The following is a 26,075-nucleotide window of genomic DNA, read 5'->3' as shown; positions in this document are numbered from 1 at the left end:
TGAGCTATGCAGTGAGGGTGTGCTGAGCTATGCGATGAGGGCGTGCAGTGAGCTATGCGGTGAGGGTGTGCTGAGCTATGCAGTGAGGGTGTGCTGAGCTATGCGGCGAGGGCGTGCAGCGAGCTATGCGGTGAGGGCGTGCAGTGAGCTATGCGGTGAGGGCGTGCAGTGAGCTATGCGGTGAGGGCGTGCTGAGCTATGCGGTGAGGGCGTGCAGTGAGCTATGCGGTGAGGGTGTGCTGAGCTATGCGGTGAGGGCGTGCTGAGCTATGCGGCGAGGGCGTGCAGTGAGCTATGCGGTGAGGGCGTGCTGAGCTATGCGGTGAGGTCGTGCTGAGCTATGCGGCGAGGGCGTGCAGTGAGCTATGCGGTGAGGGCGTGCAGCGAGCTATGCGGTGAGGGCGTGCAGTGAGCTATGCGGTGAGGGCGTGCTGAGCTATGCGGTGAGGGCGTGCCGTGAGCTATGCGGTGAGGGCGTGCTGAGCTATGCGGTGAGGGCGTGCAGTGAGCTATGCGGTGAGGGCGTGCTGAGCTATGCGGTGAGGGCGTGCAGTGAGCTATGCGGTGAGGGCGTGCAGTGAGCTATGCGGTGAGGGCGTGCTGAACTATGCGGTGAGGGTGTGCTGAGCTATGCGGTGAGGGCGTGCAGTGAGCTATGCGGTGAGGTCGTGCTGAGCTATGCGGTGAGGGCGTGCAGTGAGCTATGCGGTGAGGGCGTGCAGTGAGCTATGCGGTGAGGGCGTGCTGAGCTATGCGGTGAGGGCGTGCTGAGCTATGCGGCGAGGGCGTGCAGTGAGCTATGCGGTGAGGGCGTGCTGAGCTATGCGGTGAGGTCGTGCTGAGCTATGCGGCGAGGGCGTGCTGAGCTATGCAGTGAGGGCGTGCAGCGAGCTATGCGGTGAGGGCGTGCAGTGAGCTATGCGGTGAGGGCGTGCTGAGCTATGCGGTGAGGGCGTGCCGTGAGCTATGCGGTGAGGGCGTGCTGAGCTATGCGGTGAGGGCGTGCAGTGAGCTATGCGGTGAGGGCGTGCTGAGCTATGCGGTGAGGGCGTGCAGTGAGCTATGCGGTGAGGGCGTGCAGTGAGCTATGCGGTGAGGGCGTGCTGAACTATGCGGTGAGGGTGTGCTGAGCTATGCGGTGAGGGCGTGCAGTGAGCTATGCGGTGAGGTCGTGCTGAGCTATGCGGTGAGGGCGTGCAGTGAGCTATGCGGTGAGGGCGTGCAGTGAGCTATGCGGTGAGGGCGTGCAGAGCTATGCGGTGAGGGCGTGCTGAGCTATGCGGTGAGGGCGTGCTGAGCTATGCGGTGAGGGCGTGCTGAGCTATGCGGTGAGGGTGTGCTGAGCTATGCGGTGAGGGTGTGCTGAGCTATGCGGTGAGGACGTGCTGAGCTATGCGGTGAGGACGTGCTGAGCTATGCGGTGAGGGTGTGCTGAGCTATGCGGTGAGGGCGTGCTGAGCTATGCAGTGAGGGCGTGCTGAGCTATGCAGTGAGGGCGTGCTGAGCTATGCGGTGAGGGTGTGCTGAGCTATGCAGTGAGGGCGTGCTGAGCTATGCGGTGAGGGTGTGCTGAGCTATGCGGTGAGGGTGTGCTGAGCTATGCAGTGAGGGTGTGCTGAGCTATGCGGTGAGGGCGTGCTGAGCTATGCGGTGAGGGCGTGCAGTGAGCTATGCGGTGAGGGTGTGCAGTGAGCTATGCGGTGAGGGCGTGCTGAGGTATGCGGTGAGGGCGTGCAGTGAGCTATGCAGTGAGGGTGTGCTGAGCTATGCGGTGAGGGCGTGCTGAGCTATGCGGTGAGGGCGTGCTGAGCTATGCGGTGAGGGTGTGCTGAGCTATGCGGTGAGGGCGTGCTGAGCTATGCGGTGAGGGCGTGCTGAGCTGTGCAGTGATGGCGTGCTGAGCTGTGCAGTGAGGGTGTGCTGAGCTATGCGGTGAGGGCGTGCTGAGCTATGCGGTGAGGGTGTGCTGAGCTGTGCAGTGATGGCGTGCTGAGCTATGCGGTGAGGGTGTGCTGAGCTATGCGGTGAGGGCGTGCTGAGCTATGCGGTGAGGGTGTGCTGAGCTGTGCAGTGATGGCGTGCTGAGCTATGCGGTGAGGGTGTGCTGAGCTGTGCAGTGATGGCGTGCTGAGCTATGCGGTGAGGGCGTGCAGTGAGCTATGCAGTGAGGGCGTGCAGTGAGCTATGCGGTGAGGGTGTGCTGAGCTATGCAGTGAGGGCGTGCTGAGCTATGTGGTGAGGGTGTGCTGAGCTGTGCAGTGATGGCGTGCTGAGCTATGCGGTGAGGGCGTGCAGTGAGCTATGCAGTGAGGGCGTGCTGAGCTATGCGGTGAGGGTGTGCTGAGCTATGCGGTGAGGGCGTGCTGAGCTATGCGGTGAGGGTGTGCTGAGCTGTGCAGTGATGGCGTGCTGAGCTATGCGGTGAGGGCGTGCAGTGAGCTATGCAGTGAGGGCGTGCTGAGCTATGCGGTGAGGGTGTGCTGAGCTATGCGGTGAGGGCGTGCAGTGAGCTATGCAGTGAGGGCGTGCTGAGCTGTGCAGTGAGGGCATGCAGTGAGCTATGCGGTGAGGGTGTGCTGGGCTATGCGGTGAGGGTGTGCAGTGAGCTATGCGGTGAGGGCATGCTGAGCTATGCGGTGAGGGCGTGCAGTGAGCTATGCGGTGAGGGCGTGCTGAGCTATGCAGTGAGGGTGTGCTGAGCTGTGCAGTGATGGCGTGCTGAGCTATGCGGTGAGGGTGTGCTGAGCTATGCGGTGAGGGCGTGCTGAGCTATGCGGTGAGGGTGTGCTGAGCTATGCGGTGAGGGCGTGCAGTGAGCTATGCGGTGAGGGCGTGCAGTGAGCTATGCAGTGAGGGCGTGCTGAGCTATGCGGTGAGGGTGTGCTGAGCTATGCGGTGAGGGCGTGCTGAGCTATGCGGTGAGGGTGTGCTGAGCTGTGCGGTGATGGCGTGCTGAGCTATGCGGTGAGGGCGTGCAGTGAGCTATGCAGTGAGGGCGTGCTGAGCTATGCGGTGAGGGTGTGCTGAGCTATGCGGTGAGGGCGTGCAGTGAGCTATGCAGTGAGGGCGTGCTGAGCTGTGCAGTGAGGGCATGCAGTGAGCTATGCGGTGAGGGTGTGCTGGGCTATGCGGTGAGGGTGTGCAGTGAGCTATGCGGTGAGGGCGTGCAGTGAGCTATGCGGTGAGAGCGTGCTGAGCTGTGCGGTGAGGGCGTGCTGAGCTGTGCAGTGATGGCGTGCTGAGCTATGCAGTGAGGGTCTGCTGAGCTATGCAGTGAGGGTGTGCTGAGCTATGCGGTGAGGGCGTGCAGTGAGCTATGCGGTGAGGGTGTGCTGAGCTATGCAGTGAGGGTGTGCTGAGCTATGCAGTGAGGGCGTGCTGAGCTATGCGGTGAGGGTGTGCTGAGCTATGCGGTGAGGGCGTGCAGTGAGCTATGCGGTGAGGGCGTGCTGAGCTATGCGGTGAGGGTGTGCTGAGCTATGCGGTGAGGGCGTGCAGTGAGCTATGCGGTGAGGGTGTGCTGAGCTATGCAGTGAGGGTGTGCTGAGCTATGCGGTGAGGGCGTGCTGAGCTATGCGGTGAGGGTGTGCTGAGCTGTGCAGTGATGGCGTGCTGAGCTATGCGGTGAGGGTGTGCTGAGCTATGCAGTGAGGGCGTGCTGAGCTATGCGGTGAGGGCGTGCTGAGCTGTGCGGTGAGGGCGTGCTGAGCTGTGCAGTGATGGCGTGCTGAGCTATGCAGTGAGGGTCTGCTGAGCTATGCAGTGAGGGTGTGCTGAGCTATGCGGTGAGGGCGTGCAGTGAGCTATGCGGTGAGGGTGTGCTGAGCTATGCAGTGAGGGTGTGCTGAGCTATGCAGTGAGGGCGTGCTGAGCTATGCGGTGAGGGTGTGCTGAGCTATGCGGTGAGGGCGTGCAGTGAGCTATGCGGTGAGGGCGTGCTGAGCTATGCGGTGAGGGTGTGCTGAGCTATGCGGTGAGGGCGTGCAGTGAGCTATGCGGTGAGGGTGTGCTGAGCTATGCAGTGAGGGTGTGCTGAGCTATGCGGTGAGGGCGTGCTGAGCTATGCGGTGAGGGTGTGCTGAGCTGTGCAGTGATGGCGTGCTGAGCTATGCGGTGAGGGTGTGCTGAGCTATGCAGTGAGGGCGTGCTGAGCTATGCGGTGAGGGTGTGCTGAGCTATGCGGTGAGGGCGTGCAGTGAGCTATGCGGTGAGGGCGTGCTGAGCTATGCGGTGAGGGTGTGCTGAGCTATGCGGTGAGGGCGTGCAGTGAGCTATGCGGTGAGGGTGTGCTGAGCTATGCAGTGAGGGTGTGCTGAGCTATGCGGTGAGGGCGTGCTGAGCTATGCGGTGAGGGTGTGCTGAGCTGTGCAGTGATGGCGTGCTGAGCTATGCGGTGAGGGTGTGCTGAGCTGTGCAGTGATGGCGTGCTGAGCTATGCGGTGAGGGCGTGCAGTGAGCTATGCAGTGAGGGCGTGCAGTGAGCTATGCGGTGAGGGCGTGCAGTGAGCTATGCGGTGAGGGTGTGCTGAGCTATGCAGTGAGGGCATGCTGAGCTATGTGGTGAGGGTGTGCTGAGCTGTGCAGTGATGGCGTGCTGAGCTATGCGGTGAGGGCGTGCAGTGAGCTATGCAGTGAGGGCGTGCTGAGCTATGCGGTGAGGGTGTGCTGAGCTATGCGGTGAGGGCGTGCAGTGAGCTATGCAGTGATGGCGTGCTGAGCTATGCGGTGAGGGTGTGCTGAGCTATGCGGTGAGGGCGTGCTGAGCTATGCGGTGAGGGTGTGCTGAGCTATGCGGTGAGGGCGTGCAGTGAGCTATGCAGTGAGGGCGTGCTGAGCTGTGCAGTGAGGGCATGCAGTGAGCTATGCGGTGAGGGTGTGCTGGGCTATGCGGTGAGGGTGTGCTGAGCTATGCGGTGAGGGCGTGCAGTGAGCTATGCGGTGAGGGTGTGCTGAGCTATGCGGTGAGGGCGTGCTGAGCTATGCGGTGAGGGCGTGCTGAGCTATGCGGTGAGGGCGTGCTGAGCTATGCGGTGAGGGTGTGCTGAGCTATGCGGTGAGGGCGTGCAGTGAGCTATGCAGTGAGGGCGTGCAGTGAGCTATGCGGTGAGGGCGTGCTGAGCTATGCGGTGAGGGCGTGCAGTGAGCTATGCGGTGAGGGCGTGCAGTGAGCTATGCGGTGAGGGCGTGCTGAGCTATGCGGTGAGGGCGTGCAGTGAGCTATGCGGTGAGGGCGTGCAGAGCTATGCAGTGAGGGTGTGCTGAGCTATGCAGTGAGGGTGTGCTGAGCTATGCGGTGAGGGCGTGCTGAGCTGGTATCACAGTATCACTTAGGCTGGAAAGGACCTCGAGGATCATCGAGTCCAACCTATCAACACAGACCCCATGACTAGACCATGGCACCAAATGCCACGTCCAATCTCCCCTTGAACTCCTCCAGGGTCGATGACTCAACCACCTCCATGGGCATCCCGTTCCAATGACGAATTATTTGCTCGGTGAAGAACTTTCTTCTCACCTCGAGTCTAAACCTCCCCTGGCGCAGCTTGAGACTGTGTCCCCTTGTTCTGGTGCTGGTTGCCTGGGAGAAGAGGCCAACCCCTTCCTGGCTACAACCACCCTTCAGGTGACTCTGCCATGAACAGTTCCTGCCTGCACCTCCATTGAGGTGCCCCTGGAAGCAAAACCTGTGGCAGGGAGGGAATCAACCACTTCATATTGTGCCCCCCCTGTGTCTTGTGGCAGTCCTGTGGAGTCTGTAGGTTCCTGGGGAGCAAAGGCTGCTTTGGGGGTTCCAGGAGAATGAAAATGTGCCTCTGTGGTTTCTTGAAGTTCACACTCCCTGTGAGGAGGACAACGGTGGCTGCTCACACCTCTGCCTGCTGTCCCCCCGAGAGCCCTTCTACAGCTGTGCCTGTCCCACTGGAGTGCAGCTGGAGGATGATGGCAGAACATGCAAAGCAGGTAGGAGCTTCCTTTTCTGCTCTGGCAGTGCTCACCTGGGCTGGAGGTGCCAGTGAAAGGCTGAAACATGCTGAAGGGGCTTGAGAAGGGCTGGCTGGCACACTGCAGTGGCACTCATGAGGAAGGTGGCAGAAATTCTGCAGGCAGAGGTTCTGGCAGGCTGCCCCAGGTGGGGATTTGCAGGAGCTGAAGTCCTCTCTGGCTTTGGGACTGTCCCTGCTGTGCTGTGCTCTGGTTGCCAGTTCCTACAGGGGTGCAGCAATGTGTGTAGGCCACTGCAGAACAATCTGGTTAGCAGTGAGCTGTGCCCATGGAGCATGGGCAGACCTCTGCTTCCTCCCATTCCATGTCCAGCAGAGGTCACTGATCACAGGATCACTGAACTGTTCTGCTTGGAGCAGCCCTTTGGGATCCTCCAGTCCAACCATTCCCTGACCCTGCCAAGGCTGCTGCTCAGCCATGGGCCTCAGCACCACAGCTCTGCCTCTTCAACACCTTCAGCAATGGGCATTCAGCCACCTCCCTGGGCAGCCTGTGCCAGAGATTGAGAGAGGAGTGTGGGCAGGAGAGGGGATTCTGCCCCTTGGCTCTGCAGCATTTGAGCACTGAACCTCTGGGCATTAAGGGCCAGCTTTAGCAGCTCATCCTGCTGCAGCTGAGAGTTCTAAGATAGATCTTGCAGCTGCAGAAGAGGACTTCCCTTGGCTGCTTCCAGCTCTGCTTCCAGCTCTGTAAAGTTGCCCTTTCAGGCTCTTGAAAACTCCCTGCTGAATGCTCAGAACAGCTTTCAGACATGGGCCTGACCTGGTGTGTCTAGCAGAGGGAGCAGGGGCAGGCTGCCTTGGGCCTTCTGCCTGGCACTGTGCCCTCACCTTGCCCTTGTCAGGCCAGGCAGGGCAAGGAGGGCAGAAAGGTGGGAAGAGGAAATCTGGGTTGGCATAGGAATGTGACCCTTTGCTTCCCTTCTGTGCTGCCTTGCTTTCCCAAGCTCCATGCTGCTGTTGTCTCTTCTGCCTCATGCCAGCACCCACAGGCTTCCCTTTCTCCTGCTGCAGGTGTGCCAGTGCTGCCCAGGTGCCAGTGCTGCCCAGCTCTCTGTCTTGAGCCCCTTGGGCTTGGGCAGAAGCACAAAGTCAGCTGAGTGTGGCAGCACAGAGTGATAGAATCATTGAGGCAGGAAGACACCTCTGGGGTCCTCAGGTCCCACCACTGACCCTGCTCTACAAGATTCCCCCAGACCATATCCCCAAGTACCACATCTAAGTGACCTTTGAACACCCCCAGGGATGGGGACTCCAGCACTGCCCTGGGCAGCCTCTGCCAAGGGCTCAGATCCCTTCCAGGGCAGAAAGATTTCCTCCTCTCCAGCCTCAGCCTCCCCTGGGGCAGCTTGCAACCATCTCCTCTGCTCCTGTCCCTTGGCACCAAGGAGCAGAGGCTGCCCCCTCCTCACTCCAACCTCCCTGCAGGGAGCTGCAGAGAGCAAGGAGCTCTCCCTCAGCCTCCTCTGCTCCAGCCTCAACCCCCCCAGCTCCCTCAGCCCTCCTCTAGCCCAGGGGCTCCAGGCCCTTCTCCAGCCTGGCTGCCCTGCTCTGCACAGGCTCCAGCCCCTCAATGGCCTTCCTGCAGGAGGGCCCAGAGCTGAGCACAGCACTGCAGCTGTGGCCTCAAATCCCAGTGCTGAGCACAGGGGGATGATCCCCTCCTGGCCCTGCTGCAGTTTAACCAGCTGCTGGCTGCCAGTCCTGTCCTGAGCCATCTTCCTGCTTCATGAAGAGAGCCTGCAGGTCCTGACAGGCTGATTGTGTGGTTTGGTGGCTGTGCTGCTCTTGGGTTGATGGTTGGACTGGATGATCTTGGAGGGCTTTTCCAACCCAACCACTCCTGTGATTCTCTGGTGAAGTTGATCAGCTGCTAATTAGAGGCAGCAGCCTCTTTGTGGAAGGGAAGGGTCAGGGAGGGGTTTGTGACTGGGGCTAATTGCTGTAAATCAGCTCTTTCAAGTGCTTGAGAAAGCTGCTGCTGCACTGTGTGAAGAACCTGAAACAGCTGCAAGGAGGCTCCTGGCACTTGAAAGGTGCTGGCAGAGAAATCTTGCACATCAGTAGGGAGACTGATTGCATCCCAGCCTTGACTGGAAGGAGTGCTACAGGCTAATGTGTTTGTCAGGAGAAAAGTTAACAAAGCAGAGCTGGTTTGCCTCCTTCCCTGGAGCCCTGCCTGCTGCCTGTCTCACCCCTTGCCCATGGGATCAAAATGCAGCTGGGGAAAGCCTCACCTTGTGGTTGCAAGATGCTTTGCCTTCACAGAGATCTCCTGGCCCTGGGCCTGGTGTGTGGACACCACAGGGAGATGTCCAGGGGGGCTGGGGGATTTCCCCCATTGCCCCTCTCCCAGAGGTGTATCCTGCTTCCTTTGCCTCTCAGGAATTGTCAGTCCCATGTTACTCCTTTCTTAGGCTGAGCTGGAGTCTCTCATGGGACTGGACAGGAGGAGGAACAATGGCTTTGAGCTGGGAGAGAGGAGATTGAGAGTGGAGAGGAGGAAGAAATTCTTTCCAGTGAGGCTGGGGAGACTCTGGCACAGGCTGCCCAGGGAGGCTGTGGCTGCCTCCTGCCTGGAGGGGTTCAGGACCAGGCTAGATGAGGCCCTGAGCAGCCTGTGCTGGTGGGAGGTGTCCCTGCCCATGGTGGGGGCTTGGAGCTAGCTGAGCTTTGAGCTCCCTTCCAGCCCAACCCATCCTATGAACCTTTGAATCTCAGAGATTGCTGTGGTCCTCCTCTGAGGCAGGGATTTGTGTGGCTGGCATTGCCCCCAGTGCCTGCAGCCAGAGTTCCCTCACTGCAGCAGTGCCTCCCTGCAGCCAGCAGGTAGCTGCTGAGAGCACCTCTGGGGCTGTTGTCCTGCTGAGGGGGAGAGTGCTGGTAAGAGCTCTGATGCACAAGGCGTCTGCAGTGGTTCCTGTAGGGTGGAGAATGAGCCAGGGGCTGGGCTGTGGCAGTGAGCTGTCGTGGGAGAGGAACTGCATCTCATTGCTGCCCCTGGACACTGCTTGCTGCAGACAGCTCTGGAGACTTTAACACTGCAGCAAGGGCCTAGGATGTTAGAAGGGGCTGTGGGGGTAGGCCCAGGGGCAAGGGTGTGGAACTGGAGCAGGGCAGAGTTAGATTGGAGCTCAGGAGGAAGTTCTGCCCAGGGAGGCTGGGGAGACTCTGTCCCAGGCTGCCCAGGGAGGTGGTTGAGGCTCCATCCCTGGAGCCATTCAAGCTCAGCCTGGCTGTGTCCCTGGGCAGCCTGCTGTAGTTGGAGAGGGGTTGGACTGAATGCCCTTGGAGGGTCCCTTCCCACCCAGGGAGGTTGTTTCTATCCACAGTCACTTCTGTCCCAAATGAGGAGCACTCTGTGGTGACAGCACCACACAGCCTCCTGAGGAGAGGGCTTTCTTTCTCCTGTCACTGGGTACCCACTGAAAGGAAGAAGCCTGCAGGGAGTGAGGAGCACTCTGGAAGCTCTGCCCTGTTCTGGCTCTGCTGTCAGAGGCTTTGCTGGGCTAGGCAGTGGAGCTTTTTGTGGCCTTCAGGTTGGTGTGGGTTCCAGGACTCCACCACAGCCTAGTCAGAGATGGTGAGCAGCTGGTGCTGTGTGCTGCAGGGCTGAAGGCTCTGTGTATGTAGAGAGGGAGAGGTGACACACTCCCCTGTCACAGAGATCACCCAGCCCAACCCCCCTGCCAGAGCAGGGTCACCCAGGAACACATCCAGGGGGGGTTTGCAGATCAGCAGAGGAGACTCCACAACCTCCCTGGGCAGCCTGCTCCAGGGCTTCAGTTCCCTCACACCAGAGAGGTTTCTCCTCATGCTCAGACAGAGCCTCCTGGGACTGAGTTTCCATCCATTGCCTTTCACCCTGTCCCTGGGTATCACTGAGGAGAGCCTGGCTCCATGCTCCTGGCAGCCAGGCACTGGTGAGGTCCCCCTCAGCCTCTCCTCACACAGATGCTTCAGGCCCTTCAGCACCCTTGGAAGCCTCCACTGAGCTCTCTCAAGCAGATCCCTGTCCCTCTTGAGCTGGGGAGCCCAGACTGCACAGCACTCCAGCTGTGGTCTGACTAGGGCTGGGAGCCTGGCTTGACCTGCTGGAGACTTTTCTTGAGGCAGGCCAGGAGAGCCTTGGGCTCCAGCCCTCCCTGGTGCCCCATCCCCAGCTGAGAGCCTTTGGGGCCACTGGCTGGGTTGGGGCTCTGCTGCAGGACGCCCCCAGCCTGGGCCTGCCCTCACAAGGTTGATGTGTGAGTGTTGGTCTCTTACCTTCACCACGGGCTGCCTGCATGCACAGGGGAGGTTCTCCAGCCCCAGTGGTCATTTGCTGAGCTGCTGCCCTTCAAGCAGTGGGTGGCCAGCTCTCTGTCACTGCCCCAGTGCAGCCCCAGGGAGGGTGAGAGGCTCCCTGGCTCTGCAGACCCTGATTTCCAGTGGTTGAGAACTTCATTCCCATGCTGTTTACATTGTGTTATCTCAGAAATGGATCTTCTGTGGCTCCATCATGCTTGGAACATCATCAGTGAGGCCTGCACTCCAAAGCAGTGCTCAGCTGTCAGCCCCAGAGGGGTCTGGGGGATGGGAAGTGCTTGTGGAAAGAGGACAGCAAAGCAAAGGAACTGGAGTGAGTGTGAGAGACTCCTGAGGAGTGGGAAACAGCTGCAAGCAGAAGTCATAGAATGGGCTGGGTTGGAAGGGAGCTCAGAGCTCAGCCAGCCCCAACCCCCTGCCATGGGCAGGGACCCCTCCCACCAGCACAGGCTGCTCAGGGCCTCATCCAGCCTGGCCCTGAACCCCTCCAGGCAGGAGGCAGCCACAGCCTCCCTGGGCAGCCTGTGCCAGAGTCTCCCCAGCCTCACTCTCAACCATTTCTTCCTCCTCTCCACTCTCAGTCTCCTCTCTCCCAGCTCAAAGCCATTGTTCCTCAGCCTGGCACTCCCAGCCCTTGTCCAGAGTCCCTCCCCAGCTCTCCTGGAGCCCTTCAGGCACTGCAAGGCTGCTCTGAGGTCTCTCTGGAGCCTTCTCTTCTGCAGGCTGCACAGCCCCAGCTCTCCCAGCCTGGCCCCACAGGAGAGGTTCTGCAGCCTCTGCTCCTCTTGGTGGCCTCCTCTGGAGCCTGTCCAGCAGCTCCAGGTCCTTGTGCTGGGAGCCCCAGAGCTGGACAGACTCTGGTGCTGAGCTAACTGTGCTCAAACAGTTTGCAAAGGTGTTGCCTGCAGCCAAAGTGCTTCTGGCGCTTGTCAAGAAGTGCTGAGTGCTTTGTTCTTGGGGAGGAGCTGAAAGCTTCCTCTTGTAGCACTTGTCTCATGTGCCCCCCACAAAGAGTTGCCTGGCAGTAGGCTGAGCCCCTGCCTGCAGATGCGCGCAGAGGGAGATGCAGAGAGCTGGGGAAGAGCCTGACAATGGAGCATTGTTCCACCCTAATTAGCAGGCAGACAAATGGGAAGGGACTGCCGCAGGGATTAGCAGAGGCAGCCTGGGCAGCAGCATTTGTTTGGGCTGGGTGAATAGATTGGGGCATTTGTTCCTGTGTTAGAGATGTCTTGTCACCTGTCAGATGTGAAGTGGGCCGAGGGAAGAGTGACAAAGGCTCTGGTCAGGCTGCTGAGCTGAGGGCTTGGCTGTGGTGCCTCTGCTTGCAGCCAGCCTTGCAAGCAGCTCAGCTGCCTCCTGCAGCGCTCCAGCAGGAATTTGTCATCAGCACAAACCAACAGCCTCCCAGCAAGGCCTGCTCCCGCTGTGGGGATGCAACAGGACTGCCTGCAGGGTGTGGGAGGGGAGCTCCCCATGGCCCAGCACAGAGAGGCTCTCTCAGCCTGCCCCAGAGGAGTCCCTGAGTGCAAAGGCAGAATGGAGTCTGCAGGGCAGAATGGAGTCTGCAGGGCAGGAGGAAGACTCCCCTGAGAGGTTTATTTTGTTCTCTGTTCTCTTGGGGTCTGTTAACTGCAGATCCTGCTCTGCACCCTGAGCAGAGCAGGCCAGGGGATTTGCACAGACTCACAGAGGGACAGCTTGGAAGAGGCCCAAAGGATCCTCAGGCCCAATCTTGCTGGGTGATAGAGGAGTTGGAATCAGCTGGGCCAGCCCCTGGCAAGCTGAGTCTGCAAAATAGTGTAGGGGAATCCACTGCTGCCCGTGGGGGCTGAGCACACAACAGCAGGGGCTGGAAGGGAGCTCTGGAGCTCACCCAGCCCAACCCCTGCCAGAGCAGGGCACCCAGGGCAGGGCACCCAGGACACATCCAGGAGGGGTTGGAAAGGCTCCAGAGCAGGAGACTCCACAACCTCTCTGGGCAGCCTGCTCCAGGCTCTGGCAGCCTCACAGGGACAAAGGTTTCCCTTCTGTTCCCCTGGCAGCTCCTCTGCTCCAGCTTGCCCCCAGTGCCCCTTGTGCTGTCCTTGGCCATCCCTGAGCAGAGCCTGGCTCCAGCCCTGCACAGCTTTATCCCCAGCACTGAGGGCAGCCCTCAGGCTGCTCTGCTCCCAGCTCCCAGCCCCAGCTGCCTCAGCCTGGCCTCACAGGAGAGGTTCCACTGCCTGCAGCAGCTCTGTGCCCCTGGGCTGGACCTTCTCAAGCAGTTCCCTGAGGTCCTTCTGGAACTGAGGGGCCCAGGATATTTAATGGATGTTAGACCTCCTGAAAAGTTCTGGGGAAGGTCTGCAGAAAGCTGCTGCTGAATAAAGAAAAGAGGCAGAGAAGAATGAAAGCTCAAACAACAATTTGGACTTTTTAACTCTCTCAATGGGAGCACTGCAGACACAAAGCTGCTCCTGCTTTCCTGCTCTGTGGTTTACAAAGAGGACTCTTTGGTTGGTTGCTGCAGTTGTGATGCTGGAGGAGATTGTGTTCCCTGCTCCCCCCCAGCAAGGCTTCTGTTTGTGGTCTGAGCCCTCCCTGCAGGAAGGCCACTGAGGGGCTGGAGCCTGTCCAGAGCAGGGCAGCCAGGCTGGAGAAGGGCCTGGAGCCCCTGGGCTAGAGCAGGGCTGAGGGAGCTGGGGGGGTTGAGGCTGGAGCAGAGGAGGCTGAGGGAGAGCTCCTTGCTCTCTGCAGCTCCCTGCAGGGAGGTTGGAGTGAGGAGGGGGCAGCCTCTGCTCCTTGGTGCCAAGGGAGAGGAGCAGAGGAGATGGTTGCAAGCTGCCCCAGGGGAGGCTGAGGCTGGAGAGGAGGAAATCTTTCTGCCCTGGAAGGGATCTGAGCCCTTGGCAGAGGCTGCCCAGGGCAGTGCTGGAGTCCCCATGCCTGGGGGTGTCCCAGCAGCTGTGGGCCTGGTGCTGAGGGCCATGGTTTGGTGCTGAGCCTGCAGGGCTGGGTGGGGGCTGGGCTGGGTGAGCTCGGAGGCCTCTGCCAACCAGATGGATTCAGTGATTCTGCCTGTGCTGTGCCCATGCTGTAGCAGTTAGCAGTTGTGCTGCAGTCTCTTCCTCCTGTGGTTACAGACGTGGCTGTGGTGAGAGAGGGTTCTGAAGATGAACTGAATTAGGAGAATCCCTCAGCACCTCAGCCCTGGGTAGGGAGCTGTGCTCCAGCAGGCAGGCTCAGGGCACTGGGCTTACAGTGGGCAAGTCCCAGCATAGCCTTGCTGGAGCCTGGAGGAGATCACTGCCACTGTTAACAACCCAAACCCACGTGGGCTGCAGGTAAACCCCAGGAGCCAGCCCTGCATGGCTGGCCAGGAAGGAGCCAGGGGCAGCTCCTCACCTCTCAGTGCTGTGCTCACAGCCTGCTGCCAGCTCTTCTCTTCACCAGAAATTTGTTCATTGACCCAAATCTGCTTCTAACCAACTCAGTGCTGTAATAAACCCCAGGATGCTGGCACAAATTACCCAGGGGAGGGATCTCTTGCCAGCTTCCAAGGGGATGGGGGGAGGAGTGGGGTGCACCTGAACACTTCCTCTCTTCACCTGCTCGGAATGTCCAGGGCTGGAGGTGTGTGTTTGGTAAGAGTCCTGTGGTGTAAAAAAGGACCCTGAGGGCTGGAGCAGGGCCAGGGAAGGGCAAGAGAGCTGGGGAAGGGTCTGGAGAGCAGGGCTGGGGAGGAGCAGCTGAGGGAGCTGGGGGTGTTCAGCCTGGAGCAGAGGAGGCTGAGGGAGACCTCATTGCTCTCTGCAGCTCCCTGAGAGGAGGCTGCAGGGAGCTGGGGGCTGGGCTCTGCTCCCCAGTCCCAGGGGATAGAAGGAAAGGAACTGGCCTGGAATTGTGCCAGGGGAGGCTTGGGTTGGAGAGGAGGAGAAATGTCTTTGGTGTCAGAGTGGTCAGGGCCTGGCAGAGGCTGCCCAGGGAGGTGGTGGAGTCCCCATGGCTGGAGGGGTTCCTGTGGCCATGGCTCCTGGGGCCAGGGTTTGGGGGCCAGGGTGGGGCTGGTTGGACACAGTGGCCTTAGAGGTCCCTTCCAACAGTTCTGTGTTTCAAAGATCCTCCCTTTGTGCTTACCTGGTTCTCTCTATGATGTCTTGGCTTGGAAGTGTTTTTGAATCCCAAGATGCCAGCTCAGCCCCAGGACTGCTCCTCCTGGGGTAATCCTGGCTGTGCAGGGTGAGGGCAGCAGCACAGACCTGGGGCTGCTTTCCTGCCTAGGCAGCAGCTCAGGAAGTGCCCTGTGCTGGGTGCATCCTGGAGCTGTCAGAGTGCAGGGGCTGCCAGCAGCACCTGGCCACTGTTTGCCACTGCCTGGCCTTTATCTTTCCAAGATGCTCTGTAGGAATAGGAAAAAAACTGGGGAGAGTCCAGAGGAGGCCACAAAGATGCTGCCAGGGCTGGAGCAGCTCTGCTGGGAGCACAGGCTGAGGGAGCTGGGGCTGTGCAGCCTGCAGAGGAGAAGGCTCCAGGGGCACCTCAGAGCTGCTGCCAGGAGCTGAAGGGATCCTGCAGGAAGGCTGCAGAGAGACTTCTGCTGAGGGGGTCTGGAGCCAGGCCAAGGGGGAATGGTTTGGAGCTGAGGCAGAGCAGGGTTAGAGTGGGGCTGAGGAAGAAGTTCTGCAGTGTGAGGCTGGGGAGACTCTGGCACAGGCTGCCCAGGGAGGCTGTGGCTGCCTCCTGCCTGGAGGGGTTCAGGGCCAGGCTGGATGAGGCCCTGAGCAGCCTGTGCTGGTGGGAGGGGTCCCTGCCAGGGCAGGGGCTTGGAGCTGGCTGAGCTTTGAGCTTCCTTCCAGGCCAACCCATGCTGTGTTTCATCTTAGCTCAGGAGGGCAGCAGGAAGGTGCTGCCCTTGTGCAGAGGGTGCCAGCACCTCAGCTAGCCGGGGGGAGACACCCAGCAGTGAGCCCTGCCTGGGGGCAGGTGGCTGTGCTGTGGCTGGCAGTGGCAGGGCAGAGGCCCCCTGGGCAGGGCAGGGCAGAGGCCCCTGGGCAGGGCAGGGCAGGGCAGGGCTGGGCTGGGCAGGGCAGAGCCAGGCTGAGCCTGCTGGGCAGGGCAGAGCCCACTGGGCAGGGCTGGCAGGGCAGAGCTGGGCCAAGCCCACTGGGAAGGGCAGAGCCCGCTGGGCAGGGCTGGGCTGGGCAGGGCAGAGCCAGGCTGAGCCCGCTGGGCAGGGCAGAGCCCACTGGCAGGGCTGGGCAGGGCAGAGCCCGCTGGGCAGGGCTGGGCAGGGCAAGGTCGGGCCAGGTCGAGCCCGCTAGGCTGGGCAGGGCAGAGCCCGCTGGCGGGGCTGGGCAGGGCAGAGCTGGGCAGAGCCCGCTGGGCAGGGCTGGCCTGGGCAGGGCAGAGCTGGGCAGAGCCCGCTGGGCAGGGCTGGCCTGGGCAGGGCAGAGCCAGGCTGAGCCCGCTGGGCAGGGCAGAGCCCGTTGGCGGGGCTGGGCAGGGCAGGGCAGAGCCCGCTGGGCAGGGCTGGGCAGGGCAGGGCAGAGCCCGCTGGGCAGGGCTGGGCAGGGCAGAGCTGGGCAGAGCCTGCTGGGCAGGGCTGGGCAGGGCAGGGCAGAGCCCGCTGGGCAGGGCTGGGCAGGGCAGGGCAGAGCCCGCTGGCAGGGCTGGGCAGGGCAGGGCCGGGCTGGGCAGGGCTGGGCAGGGCAGAGCCCGTTGGCGGGGCTGGGCAGGGCAGGGCAGAGCCCGCTGGGCAGGGCTGGGCAGGGCAGGGCAGAGCCCGCTGGGCAGGGCTGGGCAGGGCTGGGCAGAGCCCGCTGGCAGGGCTGGGCAGGGCAGGGCCGGGCTGGGCAGGGCTGGGCAGGGCAGAGCCCGTTGGCGGGGCTGGGCAGGGCAGGGCAGAGCCCGCTGGGCAGGGCTGGGCAGGGCAGGGCAGAGCCCGCTGGGCAGGGCTGGGCAGGGCTGGGCAGGGCAGGGCAGAGCCTGCTGGGCAGGGCTGGGCAGGGCTGGGCAGGGCAGGGCAGAGCCCGCTGGGCAGGGCTGGGCAGGGCAGGGCAGAGCCCGCTGGCAGGGCTGGGCAGGGCAGGGCCGGGCTGGGCAGGGCTGGGCAGGGCAGAGCCCGTTGGCGGGGCTGGGCAGGGCAGGGCAGAGCCCGCTGGCAGGGCTGGGCAGGGCTGGGCAGGGCAGGGCAGAGCCCGCTGGGCAGGGCTGGGCAGGGCAGGGCTGGGCAGAGCCCGCCGGCAGAGCGGGCAGCGCCAGCAGCGGGTGGCACACGCAGGGCTCTCTCCCCAGGGGCGGAGGAGGTGCTGCTGCTCGCCCGGAGGACGGACCTGCGGCGGATCTCGCTGGACACGCCGGACTTCACCGACATCATCCTGCAGATCGACAACATCCGGCACGCCATCGCCATCGACTACGACCCGGCCGAGGGCTTCCTCTACTGGACGGACGACGACGTGCGCGCCATCCGGCGGGCGCGGCTGGACGGCTCCGGCGCCCAGACCCTGCTCACCGCCGAGATCAACCACCCCGACGGCATCGCCGTGGACTGGGTGGCCAGGAACCTGTACTGGACCGACACCGGCACCGACCGCATCGAGGTGACGCGGCTGAACGGCAGCGCCCGCAGGGTGCTGGTCTCCGACAGCCTGGACGAGCCCAGAGCCATCGTCCTCAACCCCCTGCTGGGGTGAGTGTGCCCAGCCCCAGCCTGGCATCTGCCAACGCTGAGCAGCTGCAGGGCTCGAGTGCCTGAGTGGGGAAGGGCCTCTGAGATCATCCAGGCCGACGGCAGCCCTGCACCACCATGGCCACCAACCCTGGCCCCAGCTGCCATGGACACAGCCCCAGGCATGGGGACTCCACCACCCCCCTGGGCAGCCTCTGCCAGGCCCTGACCACTCTGACACCAAAGACATTTCTCCTCCTCTCCAACCCAAGCCTCCCCTGGCACAATCCCAGGCCAGTTCCTCTCCTTCTATCCCCTGGGACTGGGGAGCAGAGCCCAGCCCCCAGCTCCCTCCAGCCTCCTCTCAGGGAGCTGCAGAGAGCAATGAGGTCTCCCTCAGCCTCCTCTGCTCCAGGCTGAACACCCCCAGCTCCCTCAGCTGCTCCTCCCCAGCCCTGCTCTCCAGACCCTTCCCCAGCTCTGTTGCCCTTCTCTGGCCCTGCTCAGCCCTCAATGTCCTTCTGGGAGTGAGGAGCCCAGAGCTGAACCCAGCCCTGCAGCTGTGGCCTCCCCAGTGCCCAGCCCAGGGGCACCATCCCTGCCCTGCTGCTGCTGCCCACAGCATTGCTGCTCCAGGCCAGGCTGCTGCTGCCCTTCTTGCCCACTGGGCACTGCTGGCTCAGCTTCAGCTGCTGGCATCCAGCCCCCCCAGGGCCTTTCCTGCTGGGCAGTTTGCAGCCACTCTGCCCCAGCCTGGAGCCTGCCTGGGGTGGTTGTGACTCAAGGGCAGGACCCAGCCCTTGGCCCTGCTGAACCTCACACAGCTGACTGCAGCCTGGCCAGGTCCCTCTGCAGAGCCTCCAACCCTCCAGCAGCTCAGCACTGACCTCCAGCCCAGTGTCAGCTGCACAGAGCTGAGGCTGCCTCGAGCCCCTCACCCAGCTTGTGACAGACACTGCAGAGCACTGCCCCAGCACTGAGCCCTGGGCAGCACCCCCTGCAGTCTCCTCCCTTCCCCACCACTCCTTGCCACCCAGTCAAGCCCCTACCCCAGCCAGGCCAAGGGCAGCCAGGCTCTGCAGAGGGATGCTGTGGGATGGCCAAGGCTTCACTGCAGTGCAGATCAGCCCCAGCCTGGCCCTCACCCCCTCACAGCCCCCTTGCTGTGGCTCAGGTTGGTGGGGCAGGACCTGCTGGGCCTGCTGCCCTGCACCTGCTGCATGGTGACCCTGCAGGGGAGCTGCTCCAGGACCTTCCCAGCACCAGGGCCACGCTCACAGCTCTGGAGTTCCACTGCCTTCCTTCCAGCCCTTCCTGTCCATGGGGGGCACTCTGCTATCTCCTCTCACCTGGGACCTCCCCACTCAGCCAGGGCTGCTGGGAAATGCTGGGAAGGGGCTGGTGAGCACCTCCAGCAGCAGCCTCAGCACCAGCCTCAGCACCCTTGGGTGTTTGCCCTCCAGCCCTGTGTGTGCCTGAGTGGTGCTGCAGGTCACAGCCATCTCCTCTGGGACTGGAGGGGCTTCTGCTGCCCACCCTCCAGCTCAGTGGGCTGGGTACCCAGTGAGCAACTGCCTGGCTGCTGAAGGCTGAGGCAGAGAAGGTGCTGAGTCCCTCAGCCTCGTCCTCACCCTTGGCCACTCTCCCCCCCTGCCCCCAGGAGAGGCCAGAGAGTCTCCTCAGCCCTCCTGCTGTTGCCAGTGGCTTTGCAGCAGCATTTCCTGTTCTCCTGAGCAGCTGAACCCAGGCTCATGTCCAGCTGAGCCTTGGCCCTTCTCCTTTTCTCCCTGTCCAGCTCACAACAGCCTTATTGTCCTCCTGAGTGTCCTGCCCCTTCTCCCAGTGTCCCCAGACTCATACTGTGCCCCAGCAGCACCCAACCCTCTCTGCTCAGCCAGGCCCCTTCCCTCTGACTCAGCTTGGGCAGATGGACACAGCCTGTTCCTGCACCCTTAGGGCTTCCCTCTGAGCCCTGTGCAGCCTTCCTGCACTCCTTGCTCCTCAGGGCTGCCTCCCAAGGGCCTCCTGTCTCTGAAGCAGGCCCAGGTCTGCCTGCTGGCAGTCCCAGCTGCAGCTCTGCTGGAGCCCCTCCTTACTTCCCCAGGAAGTGAACACTGCCATCTCCTGCCTGCTGTGCCCAGGGTGGCCTCCCACTTCTACACCCCAGCAGTCCCTCTCTGCTCAGGAGCAGCAGGTGCAGCAGGCACTGTCCCTCACCAGCTGTGCCAGCAAGGTCTCCTCCACACACCCCAGGAGCCTCCTGTGCTGCTCACTGGGTGCTGTTCCTGTCAGAGGTCAGGGGAGCTGAAGTCCTGCACCAGGCAGCAGGCAGCCATCACCAGACTCCTCCTGGCTGCCTCATGATCCTGCTTGGGTGGTCTGGAACAGAGTCCCACCGGGACAGCTGCCTCATTGGCCTTCCCCTGACCTCTTACCCACAGGCACTCAACCCTGCTGCCACCATCCTCAAGCTCAGGACAGACACTGCAGGCAGGACACTGCCTGGCCCTTGCTTCATCCCCTGAGTTCTGTGCACAGCAGATGACATCTGAGGAGAATGTCCTGCTCTGAACCTGTGCTTTGGGTGTGCACCCTGGAGGTGTTCAGGGCCAGGCTGGATGAGGCCTTGAGCAGCCTGTGCTGCTGGGAGGTGTCCCTGCCCATGGCAGGGGCTGGAGCTGGCTGAGCTCTGAGCTCCCTTCCAGCCCAACCCATTCTGCAAAGTGCTGAATTGTCTTCTCTGCACCTTCAGTGTTGCCCTCCCTGTGACAGCTTTGGGCCACTGCATCTTTGCAGTTGTTTCAATGGCTTCCAGGACCTGGAGGGGCTACAAGAAGGCTGCAGAGAGACTGTGCCCAAAGGCCTGCAGGGACAGGACCAGGGGCAGAGCAGATGGAGATTGGATGTGAGGAACAAGTTCTGCCCCAGGAGGCTGCTGGAACACTGCAGCAGGCTGCCCAGGGAGGTGGCTGAGGCTCCATCCCTGGAGCTGTTCCAGGGGAGGCTGGAGAGGGCTCTGGGCAGCCTGCTCCAGGGGAGGATGTCCCTGCTGGGGGCAGGGCTTGGGCTGGCTGAGCTCTGGAGCTCCCTTCCAGCCCAGAGCACTCTGTGGTTCTGTGATTCTGTGTAGTGCTGAAGCTTTCTGTTGCCATCACTGATGCCACTGTTCAGGCTGGCTTGGGGGTGCAGCTGGGGCAGAGGGAAGCTCTTGGCAGAGCTGCTGACACTGTTTTGCCTTCTTTCACAGCTACATGTACTGGACAGACTGGGGTGAGAGCCCAAAGATAGAGTGTGCCTACCTGGATGGCTCAGAGAGGAGGGTTCTGGTCAACACCTCCCTGGGCTGGCCCAATGGCCTGGCCCTGGATCTGGAGAAGCAGAAGCTCTACTGGGGGGATGCCAAGACAGATAAAATCGAGGTGAGTAAGAGAGCCATCTGTGAGGCACCCTGGGGAGGACAGGGCTGCTGCCAGGGGGGCTGTGTCTTGGCTTAGCCACCTGGGGAGGACTCAGGGCTTTCCTTCACCTGGTCTTTACAGGATGTTGCAGGAGGAGGGAGAAATGGGCATTGGTTCAGAGCCTGGGCAGGCAGTGCTGTGTTTGGTGTGTCTGCACTGCCACAAGTGACATTCAGAGCTTGAAGTCTCAGGGTTTACCTCAGGCTTTGGCAGCAGATGCCCCCCTGCCAGCACAACCTCTTCCAAAGGAGCTTTGGCTTGTGTGTGATGCTGTGAGCTGGCATCCACAGTGGCTGCATGACAGAGACCCCATGCAGGCAAGGTGGCCCTAGAGAGGCAGATTTCAGCAGCTCACTGGTGATGTAGTGCCCAGCTGGGTGGGCAGGAAGGGAGTTTCCATGTGCTGCCAGCTGTGACAGCACTCCAGGAGGGGACACCCTGGTCACAGAGTTGTGAAAAGCTGGGTGACAAACTCTAGCTGTCACAGTGTCTGACAGGGGCCAGAGGAGGCCACCAAGAGGAGCAGAGGCTGCAGAACCTCCCCTGTGGGGCCAGGCTGGGAGAGCTGGGGCTGTGCAGCCTGGAGAAGAGAAGGCTGCAGGGAGACCTCAGAGCAACCTCCCAGTACCTGAAGGGCTCCAGGAGAGCTGGGGAGGGACTCTGGCCAAGGGCTGGGAGTGCCAGGCTGAGGAACAATGGCTTTGAGCTGGGAGAGAGGAGACTGAGAGTGGAGAGGAGGAAGAAATGGTTGAGTTACCCTTTGCTGCCCTGCTCCCTGCAGCTGCAGCAGTTACCCTTCCTGCCCTGCTCCCTGCAGCTGCAGCAGTTACCCTTCCTGCCCTGCTCCCTCCAGCTGCAGCAGTTACCCTTTGCTGCCCTGCTCCCTGCAGCTGCAGCAGTTACCCTTCCTGCCCTGCTCCCTGCAGCTGCAGCAGTTACCCTTCCTGCCCTGCTCCCTCCAGCTGCAGCAGTTACCCTTCCTGCCCTGCTCCCTGCAGCTGCAGCAGTTACCCTTCCTGCCCTGCTCCCTCCAGCTGCAGCAGTTACCCTTCCTGCCCTGCTCCCTCCAGCTGCAGCAGTTACCCTTTGCTGCCCTGCTCCCTCCAGCTGCAGCAGTTACCCTTTGCTGCCCTGCTCCCTCCAGCTGCAGCAGTTACCCTTCCTGCCCTGCTCCCTGCAGCTGCAGCAGTTACCCTTTGCTGCCCTGCTCCCTCCAGCTGCAGCAGTTACCCTTTGCTGCCCTGCTCCCTCCAGCTGCAGCAGTTACCCTTCCAAGCTTGGCCTGGACATTGCAGTATCCAGTGTGCACATCTGGGGAGACCTCACCTGCAGGGCTGGGGCAGCTGTGGGGCACCCAGCACAAGAGACACCTGGACCTGCTGGAGAGGCTCCAGAGCAGGCCACAGAGATGCTCAGAGGCTGGAGCAGCTCTGCTATGGGGCCAGGCTGGGAGAGCTGGGGCTGTTCAGCATGGAGAAGGCTGCAGGGAGACCTCAGCTGCAGTTCAATATCTGCAGGGGAGCTGCAGGCAGGCTGGGGAGGGACTGCTCAGGAGGGGCTGTGGGGATAGGCCAAGGGGCAGGGCTGTGGAACTGGAGCAGGGCAGAGTCAGGTTGGAGCTCAGGAGGGAGTTGTGCCCAGGGAGGCTGGGGAGACTCTGTCCCAGGCTGCCCAGGGAGGTGGTTGAGGCTCCATCCCTGGAGCCATTCAGGCTCAGCCTGGCTGTGTCCCTGGGCAGCCTGCTCTGGGCTCTGGCTGGAGCTGTCCCTACTGCCCATGGCAGGGGGTGGCACAGGATGCCCTTGGAGGCTCCCTCCCAGCCAGTGCAGTTCCTAACTGTGAGTGTTCTCCCCTAGCAGACACAGCTTTGTGTGTTCTCTGCCCTGTCCCAGCAGAGGGATCCAGAGCCTGCATGGTGTCACAGAGTGCTGAGGAGAAGCTCTGGGCTGATTCACTGACAATGGCAAATCCCAGGGAGAAAAACTAATTTCTGCCTTGTGCTGATTTGCTCTGCAGAGCTCCAAGCCTCAGTTGTCTCCAAGTGTATTTCAGAGGCCCTGTTTTGAGTCTCTCTTGATGGAGATCCTTCCCCCAGTGTGTGTTTGTGTTGCCAGATGAGAGCAGAGGTGGTTAGAGAGCCAAGCAGTACAGGAGCTCCTGGATCTCAAGGGCAGATGACAGCCTTAGGTGCTGAGCAGCTCCCAGGAGCCAGCAGTGCCTCTTGCAGCCCTCAGGCAGCTGTGTGCTGGGCTGCAGGCAGAGCTGCAGCAGGGCAGCAGAGGGGATCCTGCCCCTGGGCTCTGCTCTGTCTCTCTTGTGCTGGGGGTGCAGGTACCCCACAGCTGGGTGAGGCCCTAGCCTCAGCCAGTCACCTGTGTCACCTCTTGGCTGAACTGCAGCAGCACAGGGGACAGGGCTGTGCAGACTTCAGTGCTGCAGGCAGCTGTGCCAGCCACAAGCTCCCTGCTGTGTGTCCCCAGCAGCACCTGGTGCCAGCAGCACATTTCAGTCCCTTCAGCTGAGCCCTTCCAGGTGCCTTGCAAGTCCAGGGGCCAGGTCCTGGCTCCGTGCTGTGGGCCCTGTGGGCAAAGGCAGCTGCAAGGAGGGCTGACTGAGCAGCAGGGGAGTTCCCACAGCCAAGGCAAATCTCTTCTGGGGCAAAAAGGCTTCAGGGCTGTGCTGAGGTGTTGGATGAACCTCCCCCCCACCTCTGTTCCCAGTTTCCAGGAGCTAAACCCAAGTGTTCCAAGTGCAAGGGTCATGGTGGCTGGCCTTGCCTCCAGCACTGTGAATAAGCAGGGAAGAGGCAGAGCAAAACCAGGCTGGCAGCACAAAAGGTTGGCCCAGGTGATCCTTGGGGTCTCCTCCAGCCTGGCCTCAGTGATCTGTGGTGCTGAGTGTGGAGGCAGTCCCAGGTGGAGCCCACAGGAGGGGATCTGGCCTGTGTCAGCTGGGACACTCAGTGCACCAGCAGAAACCTCCCAGCCAGTGGTTCAGGGGTGACCCTCCTCAGGATGCACTTCAGCAGGGATCCTCCCTGACTGCTGTGCCCCCAGCCTGGTGCTGGCCCCATCAGCTTCAGGGTGAGGAACCCACAGCATGGCAGCTGCCAGCTTCACCTCCCCTTTGATCCCTTCCTCAGTGCAATCTGTGCCACTACCTCCTGAGATTCACCTGCAGCCATCTCTGCTGTGGGAAGGTTGTTGTGTAGCCTTGAAGGCTTCAGCTCCTCTCCATTCCCAGGGACTCTCTGCTTTGTACTACCTTTGTTTGAAGGGGTGACTGAAAAAGCAAGCAGCTGGCAGCCAGCTTCTAAATTGGGTCTGGTGGGGTGCTGAGGAAGGGCTTCTGTAGGTGCAGCTCCTGCTAGATTTGTCAGGAGGAAACCCTGAGGATGTATTAAACTGCAGAGCTGAATCATTCTCAGTCTGAGCTGCCTGAGGCTCTGCTTTCTCCCTGCACAATTATCTTAGGTTCTCTGGCTCCAGATCACCTCTTCCACAGGCCAGGGAGGGGATTCTGCTTCACTTCCCTTGCTGGGATCAGCTTCCTGCATGCAGAGGAGAGAGCTTTGGGCTCAGTGCTGCAAAGCCTTCTGCACCTGTGGAAGCCAGTAGCCTTTGGTGGCAGCCTGATGGCTGGGCTGCAGCACAGTAAGCCACTCTGTGTCCGCTTGCTGGTTCCATGGGTGCTGGAAACCTGCACCAGGGGCAGGGCAATCCAGGCTCAGATCCAGGCTGGGTGAGGAGTGGCTGAGAGCAGCCTGGAGGAGAAGGCCTTGGGGCTGTCAGTCAGTGACAAACTCCCAGGAGCCAGCAGTGGTCCCTGGCAGCCCAGAGCCAGCTGAGTGCTGAGCTGCAGCCAGAGCAGGGAGAGCAGCAGCACAGGGAGGGGATTCTGCCCCTCTGCTCTGCTCTGCTCTGCTCAGCCCCCACCTGCAGCACTGCCTCCAGCTCTGGGGCCCCCAGCACAAGCAGGACCTGGAGCTGCTGGAGAGGCTCCAGAGGAGGCCACCAAGAGGAGCAGAGGCTGCAGAACCTCCCCTGTGGGGCCAGGCTGGGAGAGCTGGGGCTGTGCAGCCTGGAGAAGAGAAGGCTGCAGGGAGACCTCAGAGCAGCCTCCCAGTGCCTGAAGGGCTCCAGGAGAGCTGGGGAGGGACTCTGGACAAGGGCTGGGAGTGCCAGGCTGTGGAACAATGGCTTTGAGCTGGGAGAGAGGAGACTGAGAGTGGAGAGGAGGAAGAAATTGTTGAGAGTGAGGCTGGGGAGACTCTGGCACAGGCTGCCCAGGGAGGCTGTGGCTGCCTCCTGCCTGGAGGGGTTCAGGGCCAGGCTGGATGAGGCCCTGAGCAGCCTGTGCTGGTGGGAGGTGTCCCTGGGCATGGCAGGGGCTGGAGCTGGCTGAGCTCTGAGCTCCCTTCCAAGCCAGCCCTGCTGTGTCTCTGTGGGTCTCTGCACTTGGAGGTTCTGTGTCAGGCTCGTGGGTAAGGGAGGTAGGAGAGCTTGCCCCTTCCATGAAATCCTCTTCCCAGTGTTGCTTTTGCCTCCCTACTTTCTCCTCTTCCGGGAAGAACCCTGAGCTTTCCCACACAGCTGCCTGCTGACCCAGACAGCAGCTGCACTCTGCTGCCACCAGCACACCTCACAGCAGTGCTGCTGCTTCTCTGAGGCTTTGGGGGTGGCTGTGCCAGGGCAGTGTTTGCTGCCCCTGGCTCCCAACCACCCCATGGGGAGCTCCAGAGCTGGGGAGGGGTGGTTGGAAAGCTGCAGCTGGGAGAGGGACCTGGGGGGGTTGGGTGGCAGGCACTGAGCAGGAGCCAGCAGTGCCCAGGGGGCCAAGAAAGCCAAAGGCAGCCTGGCTTGGGTCAGAAGCAGGGTGGGCAGCAGGGCCAGGAGGGGATCATCCCCCTGTGCTCAGCACTGGGATTTGAGGCCACAGCTGCAGTGCTGTGCTCAGCTCTGGGCCCTCCTGCAGGAAGGACCCTGAGGGGCTGGAGCCTGTCCAGAGCAGGGCAGCCAGGCTGGAGAAGGGCCTGGAGCCCCTGGGCTAGAGGAGGGCTGAGGGAGCTGGGGGGGTTGAGGCTGGAGCAGAGGAGGCTGAGGGAGAGCTCCTTGCTCTCTGCAGCTCCCTGCAGGGAGGTTGGAGTGAGGAGGGGGCAGCCTCTGCTCCTTGGTGCCAAGGGAGAGGAGCAGAGGAGATGGTTGCAAGCTGCCCCAGGGGAGGCTGAGGCTGGAGAGGAGGAAATCTTTCTGCCCTGGCAGGGATCTGAGCCCTTGGCAGAGGCTGCCCAGGGCAGTGCTGGAGTCCCCATGCCTGGGGGTGTTCCAGCAGCTGTGGGCCTGGTGCTGAGGGCCATGGTTTGGTGCTGAGCCTGCAGGGCTGGGTGGGGGCTGGGCTGGGTGAGCTTGGAGGCCTCTTCTGTGGCTCTGTATCTGTTGGCAGAAATTTCTGCACCCTTAGGTTGTGAGCTGTGATCTGAATGTTGGGAGCAGGAGGCTGGCAGGGAGGTACAGCTGCTGTGCTGCTGAAGGCCTCAGGCTAGAGGCAGAGATGCAGAAGTTGGTTTCTGTGACACAGCCGAAAGCTCTCTGCAGGCTTTGGCCTGGGCCCTGAGGAGGAGGAAAGCTGTGAGGGGTAGGTGGCAGGCAGCAGCCT

At 61.8% G+C, this 26,075-nt stretch overlaps 1 protein-coding gene across 1 annotated transcript in view; it reads left to right on the top strand.

The window, feature by feature from the left end:
- LRP5 (LDL receptor related protein 5) overlaps positions 1-26,075 on the top strand; it is a 141,572-nt gene that overhangs the window by 54,649 nt on the left and 60,848 nt on the right. Inside the window, exons 5-7 of the mRNA XM_068166684.1 lie at positions 5,830-5,961; positions 16,587-16,983; positions 20,210-20,381. Coding sequence (XP_068022785.1) covers positions 5,830-5,961; positions 16,587-16,983; positions 20,210-20,381 — 701 coding nt within the window. The remainder of the gene's footprint in view (positions 1-5,829; positions 5,962-16,586; positions 16,984-20,209; positions 20,382-26,075) is intronic.

Source organism: Melanerpes formicivorus, unplaced genomic scaffold (assembly GCF_026170545.1).
Source record: "Melanerpes formicivorus ecotype bairdi unplaced genomic scaffold, bMelFor1.0.p_v2 SCAF_103, whole genome shotgun sequence".
NCBI lineage: Eukaryota > Metazoa > Chordata > Aves > Piciformes > Picidae > Melanerpes > Melanerpes formicivorus.
Note: the sequence above shows the minus strand (reverse complement) of the source record. Positions and strands in the feature narration are given on the sequence as shown.